General features: G+C 38.8%; 2 protein-coding genes across 4 annotated transcripts in view; one reads left to right on the top strand and one right to left on the bottom strand.

Moving 5' to 3' along the window:
• LOC137623146 (uncharacterized) overlaps positions 1–1,915 on the bottom strand; it is a 419,809-nt gene extending 417,894 nt beyond the window's left edge. For both annotated transcript variants that reach the window (XM_068353830.1, XM_068353831.1), the window contains exon 1: positions 1,207–1,915. The gene's annotated coding sequence lies outside the window, so the exon portion shown is untranslated. The remainder of the gene's footprint in view (positions 1–1,206) is intronic.
• A 374-nt stretch (positions 1,916–2,289) lies between these two features.
• LOC137623132 (protein VAC14 homolog) overlaps positions 2,290–21,097 on the top strand; it is a 58,170-nt gene continuing 39,362 nt past the window's right edge. For both annotated transcript variants that reach the window (XM_068353811.1, XM_068353810.1), the window contains exons 1-6: positions 2,290–2,578; positions 5,928–6,078; positions 7,774–8,004; positions 17,836–18,053; positions 18,983–19,103; positions 20,427–20,550. In XM_068353811.1, coding sequence (XP_068209912.1) covers positions 2,478–2,578; positions 5,928–6,078; positions 7,774–8,004; positions 17,836–18,053; positions 18,983–19,103; positions 20,427–20,550 — 946 coding nt within the window. In that variant the 5' untranslated portion in view covers positions 2,290–2,477. The remainder of the gene's footprint in view (positions 2,579–5,927; positions 6,079–7,773; positions 8,005–17,835; positions 18,054–18,982; positions 19,104–20,426; positions 20,551–21,097) is intronic.

Genomic DNA, 21,097 nt, shown 5'->3' with positions numbered 1-21,097 from the left:
GTTAAAATTCGGATTTGTGTTAGCGCTATTTGAAGGAGGTAATTTTCAGTGATTAAGTTCGTAGAGTAATAATAATAATAATAATGATAATAATAATAATAATAATAAATTAGTTATCATCATTAAACTAATCATTACTATATAATCATCACTATTATTATCATTATTATTATTATTATCAAAAGACATGAAAAAATCTCACCTAATTTGAATCTACGGTTTTCTTCATTAAAATAAAATCAATAATATTTTATATACAGAGAAGTAACTTGTAATAATAATAATAATAATAATAATAATAATAATAATAATAATAATAAATAAATAATAATATTAATAATGAGAAAATTAAAAACTAGCATCTGGTTAAAGCTGTTTAAAAATATTTTTTAGACAACCAAAATACCGCGAACTTCATTATAATAAACACATTATATAATGTGATATCATGTTCCCTCACATCACAATTAAATACCGCGAAAAAATCAACATTAAACATACATAAACATACGCAGTCATTATTTTAGCATTGCCTTAAAATTTACATTCTTTTCAACATTCTACGATAATCATAAGATTATTAACCATAAATTATGTGTAGTAGATTTTGCCATTTGAATGAATAACTAACTGTTTGAATTACATTATAATAACATTGATTAAAAACCCTCCTACACTGGTAATTACATAACGTGCTTGAATAAAAAAAATGCGTATTTTGGTGGTAGAATATCTAAAGGAAATTATATCTATCGATTGAAGTGTAATAAATTAATTGCGCTATTCGCTAATGTAAATAGCACACAATTGAAAAATGTAAAAACATTAGTTTTGGCGTATGTATATTATATTAATAAACATAATAGAAAACAAAAAAAGGACACATGAATTAAATACATAAGCATAATTTATATACGCGACTAATGACATTTATGTTATGCATTTCTTAGAATATATTTCTTTTAGTAACCTATAACCGTTATACATAACATAATTAAACCTTTAAGAAATATATTTGTGCCACCCGACTATCGAATATAGATTTGTCAACCCAAAATGAACCACAATCGCTCAGTCCACAACATTGAATTCCTGAAATACGAAAAACCCAACATTCTCTACAGGATAACTCGTTGCGTATACATTAAACAGGACAGACACAAGATGAACAATTGCGTAAGACAACATACAAACGAATATACATACGGTGTTTAGCATCATGTTTCGAAGTTCACAAGAGCAGTAGTTCTCCATGTGGACACCTTCTCCTTTCCCAGCGCCTGTCAGCACCACCTAATAAACACCTTGTTCCAGCGCCTGTCAGCACCGCCTATAACTCATCACTTCCACCATCGTGGCTGGCACTAAATCACATCATGACCCACGAATATCTCACTCCCGGAAATCTTAAAAAAAGCGAATCTTGAGCACCAACGTCAGTGGAATGCCGCCAGACTAGGCAGATTTGGTCTTCTTCATCTGTCTCGCACACACACACATCATCTTGGGCGACAATCACCCCTTTCTCTCGTATTTCACCGGTTTTTCAAGACGCGCGCGTTTTCTGTATCACATACGACGCAAACAGGATACATTGCGGACATTCCTTCCTCATTAGTACTTAAAATTGAGTAAAAAAAGGCAAGGAAATTATTCCCTCAGTCTCTCCTCTACAGAGCATCTTCCATTCAGTGTCGTCTGCTCACTTGGGCCGTGCGCATGCGTATTAGTGACACTTTGGTCTATTGTAAAATTTTTATCTTGGAATGTCAAATAGCTTGGCTATATGTGGCTCTATGGACTCTGTAAATGTTCGTTTAAATATTGATCGATTTTTACACACTCGTTAGAAGATATTATACGAGATTAATATATATCTCTCTGTAGTCATTAATGATTTTTATTTTGTACCACTTCTCTGCGTAAATATTTTTTTTGTAAACCTTCTCAAGATAACCCATACCGTTAATCATGTAGTAAATTTGACTATATTTAAATTATTAGAATTAATTAACTTCGTAACATCACAATAAATTTAATCTTTATTAGTGTTCGTAAAATTGGCCTTGGCTTCGTACCACTTCTCTGCGTAAATAATTTTTTTTGTAAACCTTCTCGAGATAACCCATACTGCTGATCATGTAGTAAATTTTAATATATTTAAATTATTAGAATTTATTAACTTCGCTACGCAATAATAGATTTAATCTTTATATATGTTCGTAAAATTGGCCTTGGCTTCGTCTCACCATAACTGTCAAAGACACGAAATGGTGTTGAGACGCGTCATCCGAGTCTTCGGTAGTAAACACTCGTCAGCTGACCATCGAAGTAGGAGGGGAGGGGCGAAGTTTTATATCAGATTTCACGCCTTTGGAGCCTTTGGGTCTCGTGAATTAGCCGAGTCTACATGGAGGAGGGTTCTTTGTTGTGATATTTTCTGCTTTGGAAAGAAGAATTAAACTGCCCGAGGCAAAATGAGTGACAGGGATTACTCCCCTCTGAGTTCGGCCTGCGTGCGAGCCCTTAGTGACAAATTGTACGACAAAAGGAAGGCTGCTGCTCTGGAAATAGAGAAGTGAGGATTATATATACCATTTCATGTTATTTTCGATTAAATATATCTTGTCTTATGAATTTCTCCCTTTCTGTATTGCTCTTAACCGGTAATTATGTTGGTAACCTAACCTGAACATCATGGCTTAAATACCTTTATTTTAGCTTTCTAAAGAAACGTTATGTCGTAATTTAAAAGATTTTATTATAATGAATACACATTTAGGGGTTTATGTATGATAGCGGCCACCTGTATGTATTATGGCTAAGTTAGAATACGGCAGTGTAAGGGGAATCGCAGGGGGGAGTTAGCCCCCCCCCCCAATAGGTATGTAGGTAAGGACACGGCTTATAGGATAGGTTAGGGAGGAAAGTTTAGGTTAGTTGATGTCCATTTTTAATTAACGTATGAGAAACTGGCCGCTGATATACAAAGGCTCAGTAGCTTTCTTTTAGCTTTCTAAAGAAACTGTGTTGAAATTTAAAATATTTTGTAATAATGAATACACATTTAAGCAATTTCAAAGTTAGTTATATTCTATTGTTGACCATTGGCTAGCTTACCTAACCTAACAATCTGATTTGATAACATAAAGATGGAAATAGACATTTATTACAGGTATGTCTCTTCGTCCTTCACATCTCTGAGTTGCTCCTTTTCCTTATCCTTGTACCCTTCTGCTTCTTAATCATGCAAGAGGTCCTGAAAACATCACAAGAAGCGTCAGTTTTATTATAGTTACCAACGGGAAAAGCTTTTCTACTAAGAAACAGGTGTTTCCTTTAGAAAAACAACCGTTTTCACCGAAGGTTGAAAGGTTAGGCACATTTTTTCCCCCTTACTGCATAATTTTTTTTGTTGCCGTTCGTTCTCTTTCCGTTAATGGGGATTTGACAATGTGTAATAAGCACTGTTGTATACCCAAGACTGTATACAGCAAACAGATCATTTAGGGCACAGGGTTTCCATGTGTGATAAGAGCAGGAAAACAGCCCTTAAAGTATAATAAATCCTTGGGGAGAACGGGTGTTCACGTCTGACAAGTCACCATTACACTACGCTCCTGAGAGTCATGAACGTTCAATTGTACCCAAAGAGAGCAGACATGGTATGTCTTATATGTCTTCTGATTTACATTTGGTCAATAGTATATAATTGTATATGCTCAAGTAATACCACCTGAAGGGTTGCATTTTCATAGTAACTTATTTTAGTACTTGAATAGGCTCAAGTATTGCTACCTTAAAGGTTATTTTTCTTAGTAACCTATTTGAAATTTTTTAGAATTAACAGCAATGTTCCTAGATACTCAGAGCTGAGGTCTAATCATTATTCCTCTCTATCACACATCTGTATCTACAGTGTCTGGGTAAAAAGCAATGATGGCCAATAAAATTTCTGTAGATTTCTATACTTTGGAAAATGCTGCAAAAAATATAATATTCTTATATTTTGGCATAGTGGCCTAGGTAAATGAGAGGCTTCCTGAAGCAGTAAGTCCCCCATTATCATGTGTGGTTATTGCCATATTTAATACCCGACTGGAAGTGCTTCTGATTGTAGATACGCCAAAAGAGGATTTAGATCTACACCTGGAGGACCTAGCTCTTGGTACATGAACTGAAGATGTCTTTCATTTGCATTTCATTGTCTTGAAAATGTGAGTGGTGTGTCCAGTACCACAACATTGCTCTTGGGTGCAGATGAGTGACTACAACAGTTTAGTGGCATATGTCAGCAAACGAAAGCACAGAAGCAGACTTTCCTTTCCCATCTGTATACTGACAAAGTAGGGCCATGAGTTGGGGGTTTGCAATGCCTGGGAAATGATTGGCAAGTACATTCTGGCAGAAAAATTTTTTCGTAGTTCAACTTTCTTCCTAGGGACAGGGTTTAGAGGTGGAGTGGGCTAGTTGGTCGTGCTGCTAAGCAGCAAGTACACAGTGCTCTCTTCACCTTTCAGCACCAAATTGGCCATCTTCCCTAGTCAGCCTGTACCAGCAGAAAGCCAATTGGTATCTCAAAATGTTAGTTAAGGTAGCAAAGGAGATCCTAACCTTGTTCATGCTTCTTTGTCCTTGATATATACCAAGGATCCTAACTTGATTCATGCTTCTTTGTCCTTCTCATCTACCAAGGTTCCACCAGTCTGGGAAGATGCTTTCTCTTCTTGGTTGGAGGATGTACAAAGATACATGCTTTTCTAGGAGAGCTGCTCTAACAGTGTCTAGAACAGATTGTAAATTTTCAGCAAAGATGTACCAGGGGAAATTGACCACATGAACCAATCAAAATCTCTTTTGTACTTCGACTCAAGTGTCAGGGTTCCCCTGAAATGCATCTAGTGTGTTGTCTATACAAGTAAAATGTTTTGGCATAGTGCTCCACCAGCCTCTCACATTAGTAAATACGAGGTTGTAAAGAATATTATAGCAGTCCTAGACCCAAGGCTTATGCGATGACCAGGAAGGTGATACTGTATTTCTGGGCAGTAATAGAAACGTCAGTCATTTCTGCAGACAACTTCCTTGCTAGAGAATGAGCCTCCTATTAAAAAGGTTGAAGGATTTTATTCTTATAGAAGTACGTTTCATTTAATGAAGCATTTTTTTTATTTTTCCAAGAAATAGAAACCTGATATCTCTTATCATTATTACTTGCTAAGGGACAACCTTAGTTGGGAAAACAGGATGCTGTAAGCCCTAGGGCTCCAACAGGGAAAAATAGTCCAGTGTGGAAAGGAAAAAAGGAAATAAATAAACGACAAGAGAAGTAATGAACAATTAAAATATTTTAAGAACAGTAACAACATTAAATTAGATCTATCATATATACACTATAAGAACTTAAAAAACAAGGGGAAGGAAAACGAGTCGGAATAGCATGCCCGAGTGTACCCTCAAGCAAGAGAACTCTAATATACTAACACTTTACATTTGTCCTTATAGATATTGGATAAAGTAAGGGTATCGAGATGAGTAAATGAAGGATTATTAAGCCTATTCACACCACATAACTAAGTTCTAGTTATCTAATCCAGTCGATTTTTCAATTCAGGGTTTTAAAGGCTAGGCAAAAGTAGTATTTTCAGTTGGACTTATACTCCGGATAACTAGGTTGGTAGCGTCGCGGGCTTCTGTTTCAGAGGTCCCGAGTTCGCGTCCCCGCTAAGGCGTGAATAGTGTGAGACCCTCTACCGGGGGTACTCCCCAGGGTGGCGCCTGTTGGGGAGGTTAGAGGGGGCTAGTAATAGTCCCAGCTGGCTCATGGTCGCCCGAGGAGGTGATGAAGGTCGTCTCAGGGGAGACCTAAAACCCGTAACTTTAACTTTATTTTAAAGAATCATGCTTTCTCTTTTTCCCTTTTCCAGAATGGTGAAAGATTTCTCTGCAGCCAACAATCAAGAACAAATCAGCAGACTGATTAAAGTGCTAGAAGAGTTTGCCATGTCACATAATCCCCACACCAGAAAAGGAGGACTGATTGGTCTCGCTGCTGTGGCTATAGGGCTCGGAACTCGGGTAATTGGTTACTGATCATGTTTTTATTATTGTTGAAAGTCAATTATTATATATTATGTCTTTGAATTAAATTTTTATTATGATGATGCATATGTTAGCTTTGGTGCAAGTTGCAGAAAATGGATGCAAGCGAGGCAGATCCCTTCTCTAAACTATTGAAAAGGAAAGACAATTTAAGTAACTTGTTTCCAAGTAATCCAAAAGTGTTTCGAGTACTGTCAAGTTAGTACATGTAAAAAGACAGTCTTTACTGTACAGTTGTATGTTTTCACACAACATCATTAACCCTTTTACCCCCAGGCTATTTGGAAATTTCCAACCCTTAACCCCCAGGGAGTTATTTTTTTCCCAGCACATTTTGCAGTATATTTTTTTAAAATTGCTCTAACAGGCTTAATTTTTGTCATAGAGAGGTCAGGTTGGTCTCATTCTCTTGGAAAATGCCTGAATTTTCTCAAAAAATTATCAAAAATATGAAAAAAAAAAATTTTTATAGCATTTTTTTGCAAGGACGTACCGGTACGTCCATGGGGGTAAAGGAATGGCTTTTGTGAAACGTACCAGTATGTCCTTTGGGGGTAAAAGGGTTAACCTATTTAGTATAAGAGCTTTAGTATATTTAGAATAATATCAAACTTGTTTTTGGAATCGTAACACAAAGTGAAAAACAACAATTTTTGTATATAAAAGTACCTTACATCGATTTAAATTTTCTTTACCATTAATCATCCTCATGCACCATCAGAAGCAAATAACAACATAATTAACTTAAAAATGTATTATCTTTGTCAGTATGCCGACTAAAGCATTCATGCATGATACTTTGTACGTGAACTTCATTCAGATATTCCAAGGAAATAGTCAAACTATACGGAAGGTTCTCAACTTTAAAAACATTTGGAGATATTAACAGAAATCCAACTGAAAATAACAAAGATAAGATAAAGAAATACTTTAATAAAACAATATTATATTTATCCCTTTTACCCCCAAGGTATGTTGAACTTTCAAGCACATTTTGCTATATTTTTTTTTAAATTGCTCTAACAGCCTTAATTTTTGTCATAGAGGGGTCAGGTTGGTCTCCTTCTTTTGGAAAATGCCTGAAGTTTCTCATAAAGTTATCAAAAATATGCAAAAACATGTAAATAATAGTGTTTTGCAAGAACGTACTGGTGCATCCATTGGGGGTGAAAGGGTTAATACAGTAAGCAAAACAACATTTGTAATAACCTGATATCTATTTCATTTGAAACCCGACTCTTTCTTGACTTTTGTAGTTGGAAATCATAGACATGGGATTCAGGTTAGGCAAAAATTTAACAAAATTGTACTCACAAACAATTCGACTTACAAAAACCCCCCTGGAACCAATTAAGTACAGTAATAACAATATTTTGCAAGAACGTACCGGTAGGTCCATTGGGGGTGAAAGGGTTGATACAGTAAGCAAAACAATAATTGTAATAACTTTATATATATTTCATATGAAACCTGACTATTTTTTTACTTTCGTAGCTGGAAATCATAAGCATGGGATTCAGGTTAGGCCTACCCTAGGCAAAAATGTAATAAAATTCGACTTTCAAACAATTCAACTTACGAAAAACCTCTTGAAACCAATTAAGTTTGTAAGTTAAGCACCTTCTGTACTATACATTCCATAACATCCATTCCCATTTTCTAATTTTCCAGGGAATTGGGCCGCACATACAGAAACTCGTCAATCCCATATTGGCCTGCTTTTCCGACAGCAATCCAAATGTAAGGTACTATGCAACAGAGTCTCTCTACAATGTAGTAAGAGTTTCAAGAGGAACTGTGCTGACCCAGTTCAACGATATATTCACGATACTCGTTCGACTGGCCATGGATGCAGACCAGAATGTCAAGAATGGGTCTGAGATGCTCGATAGGATAATGAAGGTTTGTTCTGTGAATCGGAGTTGGTTTAAACTGGTTCTTGATTTTTCTGTAGGATCTGGTGTGTTTTTATCATTGTTGCCTTTGCGAAGGTTATGTATTCACCCCTGTCTGTTTCTTAGTTTATTTATTTATGAAGCGTGAAGTGGGAGGTGATGAATGGAAAAGTATTGATTTAACCCTTTTACCCCCAGGCTATTTGGAAATTTCCAACCCTTAACCCCCAGGGGTTTTTTTTTTTTAAGCACATATTGCAGTATATTTTTTTAAATTGCTCTAACAGCCTTAATTTTCGTCATAGAGAGGTCAGATTGGTCTCATTCTCTTGGAAAATGCCTAAAGTTTCTAAAAAAAATTATCAAAAATATGCAAAAAAAATCTAAATAGCAGTTTTTTGTAAGGACGTACCGGTACGTCCATGGGGGTAAAAGGATGACTTGTGAAACATACCAGTACTGTACGTCCTTTGGGGGTAAAAGGGTTATAAGCTCAAGATAGAGACGGCTGACGAAATCTAACAGAGACCCTTTGCGTCAATAGGCGTAGGAGGAGATGATGATGATGTTTGTGAGCAACTTTACACAAAAACTACGGTACCAATTTTGACCAAACTTGGTAATCATGTCGGGTATGACCAAAGGATGAATCTCTAAAATTTTGGATAAAGTACATCAAAGTACAAGTACACAACAGTACTTTGAAAATTATTGTAATGTTAAGTAAATGGAAAATATTTTGTTGTTTATTTGTTCCAGCACAACATACAAACCTTCCGCTCTTTACGTAGGAGTATTTGTCTTGGCGAAAGCTGAAACTAGCCGTTAAAGCTTTGGAGATGTGTAACTATACTCCTCTAGTTAGAGGGGTGAGTAGTAGGGTAGGTTAGGCACCCCACTCACACCAGCACTAGTGACTGACTGTCACTTTTTATTGGCTCTGTGGATTACAGATGCATCTCACCCCAATGCTTTGTCTGTGAATAACATTACACAAAAACTACTGAACCAGTTTCAACGAAACTAGATGGACATGTGGGGTATAACCCAAGGACAAATCCATTAGATTTTGAAGAAAATACATTGAATTACAAGTATGCAGTGGACTTAAGAGCAAAATAAGACTGCTTGGTGGGGCAAAGGCACGCTCTCTATTGAGTGCCCCTCTATATTTTAAATGAGGAAGTGCTTTGCAAGACTTAATTGTTCTTACATGAGAACAAACCTTCGTCCTTTAGTAGAAGCATGATTCAGTGAGTGGGAGCTCAGCTGTTAAAGTTTATGATGATGTCTTTCCACATCCTTTGGGTGAGCGTTCTTGTTGTTATTTGCTGGGTCGGACATTGATGCAGGTATTCTTCCGTACCGAGCAACTATTCCACACATTTAAGTACATTAAGTACATTACGAAGGGGAGGAGGAACATACAATACAGTGTATGTAAACAACTCGTCTTTAAATTGACGATACATTTCAGACATCATATCCTGTTTGGATATAGGTACCTTCGTGACCCCCCTGTCTTCTCACCTTGAAAAATGTTCTCTGATTGTTAGAAGGTGAACATGAGTTATCACTTTTCCACCTCTACAGGTCCAAGTGTTTTGATTTCTTGGGATTTTAAAACAGCCAGTTTGGTTATAGGGACTTCCTCCATCCTGCGGATAAGCCTCCTATTAAGGGATGAGGTTCTGTATTTATGTAAGAACTGATAACAAATTTTGTGAAGTACTTTGTGTTTTTCATAACCATACAAACCTAAGTCTTTTAAGCTACACTTCCCATGTCAACCACCTCGCAAATCGGAGACTAGAAGGATTCTTCCTTTCTGTAGAGAGTTGATCATAAAAAGTACCTTGATTTTAGAACATGACACATGAATTATCAGAGACTTGATTTTAGTAGTTTATCCTTTTTTATTGAAGTTCCAGGTAGCCACTAGCGAGGTAGAACAGTATACTACGTTTAGAAATACAGTAGTAAAAATTTCTTCTTACGAGATGGTATAAGAGGTAATAGGAGTGTAGGTTACATTGCTTCTAGGATTTTATGGAAAGAACTTTGTTTGAGACATGACTTGAAGGCACTGGTCTTGGGCAAGGAATTTTATGACTCATTCTTTACTCTCTGCTCCAGATCATAGAATATTATTCCATAAGTATTTTCTTCTATATCAGCATGTTACGACACCTCTCTTCATTACTCGAGATGTCTGTGACGGCATTGTCACATAAACTCAAATAAATCTTGTTTACCTTGCCTCCACATTGTGCATGAGATGGTAAGCTTAATCAATATCATTATTTGAAGACTGTTCCAGTTAGTTTCCTTGATAGTGGTAGATATTTTTGTCCATAGATTCATTGCAAAGTGAGTTCATAATTTTTCTTGGTACACTGCACCACTTTTGAGTTGTTTAGTGATATTTTGCTTTTATGAGAGTACCAGCTAATATAATATGCTTGGTTTCAGTGCATTACACTGGAAATGTCACTTTAGCATCCAAGCTTTTGCATACTAATTGCTCAGTATGCAAAGTTTAAAGGGTTTTAAATGCTGCTCATGAATGGCAGGGGCAAGGGACAGTGACATTGCCCAAGAGACTGGCCATATATACATACGATCAGTGCCCAATCCCCCTCTTCACCCAAGCTAGAACCAATGAATGCCAGGTAATGGCTGCTGATGACTCAGCAGATAGACCTGTAGGCTCCCTCAAACCCCTCATCGTTAGCTCACAAGGATGGAGAGGTATAGCGACCAGAAAAACTAATGGCTTTGAGCGGGACTCGAACTCCAGTCTGTCGTTCACCAGTCAGGGAGGTTACCACATCTGTCACCACAACCCTGTCTTTGCTCTGGGACTGGAGGTTGCTAACCAATATTTTATTGGATCATTATTTTCCCTCCTTAATATACAGCATTAAATGTGTTAAACAAAGAAGAACATGAATGAATCCCTCCTATTTTAAAGCAAGTTTAGTGTTTTCAGACTTAAATTAAAATAAGTCTGATTTGTAAAGAAACGCACAGTATTATAGATTTTATATTTATTTTGAATTTGCATTTTTCTGCAGCTGTCTTGATTGGTTTGTGATATATATGAGCGAGTTATTTTTCAAGTAAAGTTTATCTGTGAGTTGCCCTTCAGATAGTTGCTAAACCTTATTACAAATAATACCTGGGGAGTTTAGTAAATTTGGGAGGATTATTAGCTAGCTGTTTGTAGAATAATGAGTTAAACATCATTTAATAATGTTATGCATATTTTGTTTCTTATTCATCAAACTGATAATTTTTGCTATCAATTTTTCAATATTTAACTTAGCCGGTGATTATAATAGCTGCAACTCTGTTGCTCGACAGAAAAACTCTACGTAAAAATTCGCCAGCGATCGCTACACAGGTAGGGGGTGTACTCAACAGCGCCATCTGTCGTTCAGATACCCATTACTCATTGTAAACAAAGAACTCAATTTTCTCTCTGTCGGGCTACCGGCAAGACCTACTAATTCGCTGGATTTGTTTTTACAACTATTTGGTGAAGTACACTATTCTAGTTTTGAGCTTTCGCTATGCAGGTGTTTTATCGTCATCTTAAAACTTGAATTCGTTTTGGATAGAATTAATTATGGTGACAAAGAGAGTATGGACTTTCTTTCACTTTTAAATGGCCGACCCTTCCCTTAGACGGAAGTGTGTTTAGGCTTTTAGTAATTATCTTATCACGTTATAGATTTTCCTATATATGTTTTATATCTCTCCGCCTTTATTAGGCCTCTTCGATTAACTTTCCATTTTTTTATAAACATATAAAAATAAATTTTAATGCTTTGTTTATATAGACCTTTCCTGAGAGTAGGCGGTCCTAACTTGGAAACCGAAGTTAATCAACGTTGAGCCCTTTATATCGTCTTTAGCTTTTAAAGAGCTAAGGATTTAGAACTTTTTAAACGTAATTTTTTATGAAAGAATTTCTTTGATAGTCTTCGTACTGTTTTCAAAGATGAACTAACGTTTAGTTTTTTATGCTACGCAGTTGTTGACGTTCAGGACGTTCAACATGCGCTCTATCGTTACGATAGAGAGAGAGTGTATCACGGTTTCACTTTGCAGTAAGAGTAAATCGATTCTGACGTTTTGTTCATTCTTTCTTAGCTTAAATGTTTTAAATTCTAATTTAAAGGAACTTTTTATTTGAAAAACATTTCAGTTTTTTCCTTTAGTCAAATAACATGTTTTTTTGACGATATATAATTGGGCTCTTCTCTTAGGTGCGAAATCAAGAGAGAAAGAGAGAGAGAGATAGAGACGGAGGGAGAGAGAGGAGAGAAAACGTTCCGTTCAAGCGGGTAACGTTGTTCTCGTGTTACTCACGTCCCTAGTCGCTGTACGGGGAGGAAGGATAAAACGTTTTTAGGTTTTTATTCTCGTCCCCAGGCTATGTGCGGTGAGAGATTGAAAACGTAGTTATATGAACTAGTGTTTAGTCTCTTTCCCAGCCACTGATTTTTCTTTTTATCTTAAAATATGTTTTCTGTTTTTTGCTGGTATTATGAGCTTGCATTATACGACTAATTTCGCAATTACTACCTTTTAATGAAGGGTAGAATTGCGTGTTTCAGGTAGAAATAAGTGCAAAACAGAAAATCGAAGTGATAAAGTGATATGCGCAAAGTGTTACAGTGTTGCGTCCGAGGCGCAAAATGTTACAGTGTTGCGTCCGAGGGTTCGTCTGTTCGTGCCTGTCGTTCACCTAGTCCGGGACCTCTTACAAGCTCCCAAGCCCAGGGGAGAAGTAATGTCAAACGACTTATGGGTTCGAGAGGCCTTGACCAACGAACAGACGTTTTCCCTCTATGGTATCGGGTGTATCTTACCAAGATCTCCCCTACCATAAGACGAGAGAGACGTTGTTTCTCCTCGCCATCCGTAGGCTTTTCGCATAAGAAACCTGTCACAAGGTTTCGGAGCCCTTAAGCGAAAGTCAGTCCTTTCAGGACAGGTCCAGCGTCCTGGTTACAGCCATGAGGACAGCTCTGACCCTATGCAGTCATCGGATAACTGCTCGCCGCCTAACAAAAGCGTAACACAGACTCCGAGTCTTTTTTTTTTTTGTAGGCAAAGTGTTGCGGTCACAGACGTTACCCTCGTCTATTACCACAACCATTTCCGTTGATCCTTAAGGGGTTGTATGGCAAAACATGCAGTATATGCTTGCCTCCCTTATGGAAGACTATTCTGCCGATTAGTCCGTTGAGTCTAGCCGTTTATCTCATCGATATCCTGGCTTTCAGCCAACCTAACGTTCCTTTGTGCTTACTGTTGACGTTGGCGTAGCTTAGTCACGTCAGTCAGGTTGTTTAGAACCACACTCGATGCGGTCTCGTGTGGTTTTTCAGCCGCATTTGGATGTTAGGCCACTGGCTGATGCTCCTGTTGACGTTCAAGACGTTCACTAACAATCGGAGTTGACTTGTTTTGACGCTCTGCGTCAACCTCCTCATTCTAGAGTTGTTTTGACTGCTCAGTCTAGGCAGTCAAAGCAGTCTCGAGTGGACGCTGTGCGTCCTCACGCACCTGTTGTGGTTGACAGTTCAGTTGTTGACAGTTCACAGACTGTCAAGCAGTTACATGACGTTGCGTTCTGGTCCACTACTAATGCTCCAGTGAGAGACTCAGCTTTTATCGGATAAGGTTCCTGTAGATGAGGAAGTTGCTGTTCTCCCTCCTACTGATATTCCCTTGAGGACTCTGTCAGATGGAGAGGAGCCTAAAGCTGCTTAGCCTCCTATGGACTTTAATTAAATCATGATGATTTTTTTAAGGATCTTCGTCCGGATCTTTTTGTAACTGCTGCTCCTCGTTCGCCTAAACGTCAGAGCTTACACTAGGCCTAGCTACTTCGAAGCCGTTGTTTTTAAGCTAGTGCTCTCTCGCTCTCCTAGAGAGCGTTACGTTGGCTAGGCGACTGGTTTTTCACCAGGAGGAGTTTGGGGGATACAGCCTTTGCTTTCCCATCTTTTAAACTGGTTTGTAGAGCGAGAGTCTGATATGACACGAGAGAAGTTCTCGGCTTGGGAGTTCATGCCTCTGCCCAGATAGACTTCTCAATTCTGGTAGACTCTCCCTGGCGCCTAGCCAGGAGACGCTCCAAGTTGTTTACAGGTCAACTTCACAGCTGTTGTCGAGCCTTTGAAGTTTTGCTGTACTATTATGTCACGCATAACAAGGCTTTCAGGGATGGTAAACGGTTCCGCCTCAGTCGCTAACCCCGTCTGTTGCCACACCTGCTCCCGTAGACCCTAAATGGGCTTTGCTGCAAGACATGCAGTCCAAGCTTGCGTCCTTGATAGAGGACTTAAATGCGGAGAAGAACCTTCTGGCCAACAACCTTCCAACCGGTCGGTTGTGCGCCCTGTTGACGCTGAGGTAACCTACTCGCGTCTGCCAGTTGAGGTGGTTACTCCACCGATGCGACCCAGTGTGGGTTGCCAGCCGCACGTTGACATTAAGCGACGCTCGGAGGTGGTTTTTGACGTTCAGGACGTTCAACAACCAGCAGAGGTGACTTGTTTTGACGCAGTGCGTCAACCTCAGCAACCCGGTAGGGTGTTGACTGCACAACCCAGACGGTCTAGACAGTCTAGGGTTGACGCTGTGCTTCCTCGCGCACCCATGGTTGTTGACAGTTCACAGACTGTGCAGTAGTGCCATGATATTGCGTCCGGCTCCGTCACGCATCCACCAGTGCGACCGGATTCAGCGAGCCAGATGTTGCCCACTCCGTTGCCGTTTCCTCATCAGTTTCGGATGAGGAACCCTCTGATGAGGACGTTGCTGAACAACAAGACGATCAGCCCCCAGCCCTGCTATCCATCCAGAAGATGCTGAAGAAGGAACGCTGCTCAGTCAGGCTATGGATGAGTCTGGTAGGGACACTGTCATCCGTGGATCAATTTGTGTCACTAGAAAGACTACACCTCCGTCCTCTTCAATACCATCTAGCTTTTCACTGGAAAAAGGACAAGACGCTAGAAGCGGTCTCGATCCCGGTTTCCGAAAAGATAAAGTCTTGTCTGACTTGGTGAAAGGACAATATCAACCTAAGAGAGGGTCTTCCCCTGGCTGTTCAGACTCCCAACCAAGTTCTCTTCTCGGACGCATCGGACGTAGGCTGGGGTGCGACATTAGACGGTCGGGAATGCTCGGGGATATGGAACTCGAGTCAAAGGACAATGCATTTCAACTGCAAGGAGCTACTGGCAGTACGTCTGGCCTGGAAAAGCTTCAGGTCTCTCCTTCAAGGCAAAGTGGTGGAGGTGAACTCGGACAACACCACGGCTTTGGCGTACATCTCCAAGCAAGGAGGGACCTACTCTCTGACGTTGTACGAGATCGCAAGGGACCTCCTCACCTGGTCAAAAGGTCTAAACATATCACTAGTAACGAGGTTCATCCAAGGCAACTTGAATGTCATGGCAGATTGTCTCAGTCGGAAGGGACAAATAATTCCAACAGAATGGACCCTCCACAAGGATGTATGCAAGAGACTTTGGGCCACCTGGGGCCAGCCAACCATAGATCTCTTCGCAACCTCGATGACCAAGAGGCTCCCAATATTTTGCTCTCCAATCCCGGACCCAGCAGCAGTTCATATAGATGCCTTTCTCCTAGATTGGTCACATCTAGATCTATATGCATTCCCTCCGTTCAAGATTGTCAACAAGGTACTGCAGAAGTTCGCCTCTCACGAAGGGACAAGGTTGACGCTAGTTGCTCCCCTCTGGCCCGCGAGAGAATGGTTCACCGAGGTACTTCGATGGCTAGTAGACATTCCCAGAACACTTCCCCTAAGGGTGGACCTTCTACGTCAGCCACACGTAAAGAAGATACACCAAGGCCTCCACACTCTTCGTCTGACTGCCTTCAGACTATCGAAAGACTCTCGAGAGCTAGAGGCTTTTCGAAGGAGGCAGCCAGAGCGATTGCTAGAGCAAGGAGAACATCCACCCTTAGAGTCTACCAATCGAAGTGGGAAATCTTCCGAAACTGGTGCAAGTCAGTATCCGTATCCTCGACCAGTACCTCTGTAACTCAAATAGCTGACTTCCTCTTATATCTGAGGAAAGAACGATCTCTTTCAGCTCCCACTATCAAGGGTTACAGAAGCATGTTGGAATCAGTCTTCCGTCACAGAGGCTTAGATCTTTCCAACAATAAAGATCTACAGGACCTCCTTAAGTCTTTTGAGACCACGAAGGAGCGTCGTTTGGTTACACCTGGTTGGAATTTAGACGTGGTACTAAGATTCCTTATGTCAGACAGGTTCGAGCCGCTACAATCAGCCTCCCTGAAAGATCTCACCTTAAAGACTCTTTTCCTGGTATGCTTAGCCACAGCTAAAAGAGTCAGTGAGATTCATGCCTTCAGCAAGAACATCGGATTCTCATCTGAAACGGCTACATGTTCTCTACAACTTGGTTTTCTAGCCAAAAACGAGCTGCTTCTCGACCTTGGCCAAAATCGTTCGATATTCCAAGCTTATCGTATGGTTGGAAATGAACTAGAAAGAGTCTTATGCCATGTAAGAGCTCTTAAGTTCTATTTAAAACGAACTAAACCTTTACGAGGCCCGTCTGAAGCTTTATGGTGTTCAGTTAAGAAACCATCTTTGCCTATGTCAAAGAATGCTTTATCCTATTTTATCAGACTGTTAATACGAGAAGCTCATTCCCATATGAATGAGGAAGACCAAGCTTTGCTGAAGGTAAGGACACACGAAGTTAGAGCTGTCGCAACTTCCGTGGCCTTTAAACAAAATAGATCTCTGCGAAGTATAATCGACGCAACCTATTGGAAAAGCAAGTCAGTGTTCGCGTCTTTTTATCTTAAGGATGTCCAGTCTCTTTACGAGAACTGCTACACTCTGGGACCATTCGTAGCAACGAGTGCAGTAGTGGGTGAGGGCTCAACCACTACAATTCCCTAATTCCATAACCTTTTTAATCTTTCTCTTGAAATGTTTTTACTGTTTTTGGGTTGTCCGGAAGGCTAAGAAGCCTTTCGCATCCTAGTTGATTTGGCGGGTGGTCAAAGTCATTTCTTGAGAAGCGCCTAGATTAGAGGTTTTGATGAGGTCCTGTTGTATGGGTTGCAACCCTTGATACTTCAGCTCCTAGGGGTCGCTCAGCATCCTAAGAGGATCGCGAGGCTCCGTAAGGAAGACGTACTTAAAAAGGCAGAGTAATTGTTCAAGTCGACTTCCTTACCAGGTACCTATTTATTTTGTTTAGTTATTTTGATAACTTCTAAAATGAAATAAAAATTCTTAGCTCATATGATGTAAACATATTTTGCTGGCCTCTACCCACCCCCCTGGGTGTGAGTCAGCTATTATAATCACCGGCTAAGTTAAATATTGAAAAATGTTATTTTGATAATAAAATAAATTTTTGAATATACTTACCCGGTGATTATAAATTAAAGGACCCTCCCTTCCTCCCCAATAGAGACACAGTGGACCGAGGAGAAAATTGAGTTCTTTGTTTACAATGAGTAATGGGTATCTGAACGACAGATGGCGCTGTTGAGTACACCCCCTACCTGTGTAGCGATCGCTGGCGAATTTTTACGTAGAGTTTTTCTGTCGAGCAACAGAGTTGCAGCTATTATAATCACCGGGTAAGTATATTCGAAAATTTATTTTATTATCAAAATAACATTTTTAGATAAATATTAGAGACTATGATACGTTTAATACATGTACTGTATTAGTATGCTTACTATGAAATTATAGTATTATACAATATTCAATTAATTTTTTTTTCACCGACAGGACATTGTGACCGAAAGTGCATCTTTTGATTTGGTCGGCTTTATTCCAGTTTTGCGTGAAAAACTTTACTGCAACAGCCACTGGGCACAGACGTTGGTCGTGTCGTGGGTGTCGGTCCTTCACACTGTTCCAGACGTTGACACACTTTCCTTCCTCTCTGAGATTCTAGACGGCTTGTTCTTCATACTGGAAGCACCAAAGGCAGAAGTTAAAAAGATGTAAGAACCTATAGGTGGTGTGATATGAAATCGAGCTAGTTTTGTGTATGAGATATTATTGAATAATTTTGTGCTTCAGTTGCATGTATAATTTGAGATAGATTGTCTTGGGTGGTGTCTTTATTTGATATGTTGATAGTTTTTATATCTCTAAGCGATGAATCTTTTGTTACTTACATTTTTATACAGTATCGTATGTCTTTCTGAATTTTATCCTCCTCGCTTGGTTTAGTCCATTGTACTCTGCATTCAATAAATACAATATAGTGCAGTATATCATTTTATAGGTGGTAGGTTGGCCAAGGCACCACCCATCTATTGAGATACTACCACTTAAGAGTTATTGGGTCCTTTGACAGACCAGATAGTACTACATTGGATCCCTCTCTCTGGTTACTGTTCACTTTTCCTTTGCTTACACATACACTGAATAGTCTAGCCTATTCTTCACACATTCTCCTCTTTTCCTTATACACTCCTTATTTCCTTACCTCACTGGGCTATTTTCCTTGGTGGAGCCCATAGGCTTATGGCATCCTGCTTTTCCAACTAGAGTTGTAGCTTAGCTAGTAATAATTATAATAGAAAAACGAAGAAATGTACGAATATTTAAACTTGTGATAATTTGCTATTGAACTGATTACATCATCTGTTGCACAAAGTTCCTTTAATATTACTGTACTCTCTCTGTCATATTTGAAAAATATTTTAAGAGGTCACCATATTTGAAGAAACTTCTGTTTTTAAATTTGATTTTCTTCAAATATATTTCCATAAATCATAGTCTTCATAGCATAACTAAAAATCTGTAGTTGATTAAAAGTTGACCTTTTCATTAAAAAATTATTATACTTAAAGGTATAAAGGTGCTCTTCTACCGATTAATAGTGGGGTCGTTTTCTATACAATATACTTTGTTATATTTCCAGGTGTGAGGCAGTTGTAGGTGAATTTTTGATCAGCATAAAGAAGGCACCAGATAGAGTTAAATTTGGAGAAATGATCAACATACTTATCACTCATGCCCAGTCTAACGATCAGTTAGTACAGGTGAGGTGTTTGAAATTTTAAATTGAGAAAAAATCTTTAATATTAAACACAAAGAAATGGCAGTAGGAAGTACAGAAAGCCTCTAATTTTAGGAAAATTATTTATTTTTACAGCTTTATGCTCTTAGCTCAAGAGTCTTCATTCAAAGATGTATGTACAGTAGGTCCTCAACTTACAAACTTAATTCGTTCCAAGAAACTGTTTGTAAGTCAAATTTAGTTAAATTTTGCGCTAGGGTAGGCCTAACCTGAATCTCATGCCTATGATTTCCAGCCACACAAGTCAACAAATAGTCAGGTTTCATATGGAATAGATATCACACTATTAAAAAATGTCCATTTACTTAATGTTTTAAATTATATATTGTTTTATTTTGTTTTTTATTTTCAGTTGGATTTGTGCTTGTATCTCTTAATGTTTTTAAGTTGGGGACCTTGTATAGTTGTAACTCAAAACACGTTTATTGCGCTGAACATTCCTGCGGTTACCCCCTCCCAAGTCTGACTGAATAAGTTGGTCTTTCAGTATGTCCACTAGTTGGAACCCCCCTTCCTCAATTTTTGTGTAGCCTATAAAAAAGGCATTGAAATGTGGAGTTGGGATGAGAGCGCGCACTGCATAAATACTAATAGTTTTTATGGGGCGGTTGATACTTGCTTTGTATTAGAGGACTATTTCTTTGGACGGTTAGAAGTGTGGTAACCCTGAAAACATTAGAGATATGAATGTATGGTTGGTGGAGTTATGATGGAGCTGATGCTATTTTTGTTCATAAATCATGTTTTTTAGAAACTTTTATTTTTTAGAAAATTTATTCACCTGCATTTATATTCACATATGACAATTACAAGAGTGAATTACGCTTTCCTTTCATTTGATTTATAATAAATGGGCGGATGGAGTGAAGAAAGCTCTGGGTGATAGGAGGATAGATGTGAGAGAGGCAAGAGAGCATGCTAGAAATATGAGTGAATGGTGAGTGATTGTGATGCAGTAGGCCCTGCTGCTTCCTCCGGTTGCCTTGGTGACCGCTGAGGTAGTAGCAGTAGGGGATTCTGCATATAAAACTTCATTTGTGGTGGATAACGGGGAACAGGTGGGCTGTGGCACCCTAGCAGTACCAACCAAACTCGCCTGTATTCCTCATCAGGCTGGGAGGAGCGAAGAGAGTAAAAGTTCCTATTTGTTCCTTTTTTATTATGTTAGCTACCCCTCAAAATTTGGGGAAGGGCGTTGGGAAGTAGATAGATAGAAGTAGGTGCTTTAAGTATTTACTTTGCCACTATGTATTTGGCTTTTAACTTTGTCACCCCTATTTTTCAGTTGATTGCCCTGAACTGGATAAAGGAGTTTGTGCTTCTGTCAGGGAGGGTGATGCTCCCTCACACTTCTGGTATATTGACAGCTACTCTTCCTTGTTCGGCAATTGATGATCCATCTTATGCTAGTAAGTGAGGACAGTGTTTGTGATCTAATGCTTCTACAACAAAAACTGATACAAAAGCTAGGCTGAAAATTTTGTTGTTTATTTTTTAGTTTTAACAGTAACATCAATTTATATGTATAATACTTTACTTTAAGGGACATTTTTCTGGTCCTACTCACTACAGGATCTGTACTGTCATTTTATCATCATTGTTCAAAAGCATTCAACATTTCACAAAGCATATTGGTCGTTTATTGTCAAATCCACACTATCGAAGCACTTAGAGAACAAGGAGGTCTTCAGTAGTATCAATTTACATGTGAAATACTTTACTTTATGGGCTGCTTTTCTTGTAATATATTGCAGGGGAACCCTACTCTCTACAGGACCTCGACAGTCATTTTATCATGCTCGTTCAAAAGCATTCAACATTTCAGAAAGCATATTGGTCATTTATAAAATCCAAACTATCGAAGTATTTAAAGAACAAGAAAGTCTTTAGTAGTATCAATTTACATATGAAATACTTTACTTTACGGGCTGCTTTTCTTGTCCCTACAGCAGGGGA

This window comes from Palaemon carinicauda, chromosome 30 (assembly GCF_036898095.1).
Source record: "Palaemon carinicauda isolate YSFRI2023 chromosome 30, ASM3689809v2, whole genome shotgun sequence".
NCBI lineage: Eukaryota > Metazoa > Arthropoda > Malacostraca > Decapoda > Palaemonidae > Palaemon > Palaemon carinicauda.
This window is presented reverse-complemented; position numbering and strand designations above follow the sequence as displayed.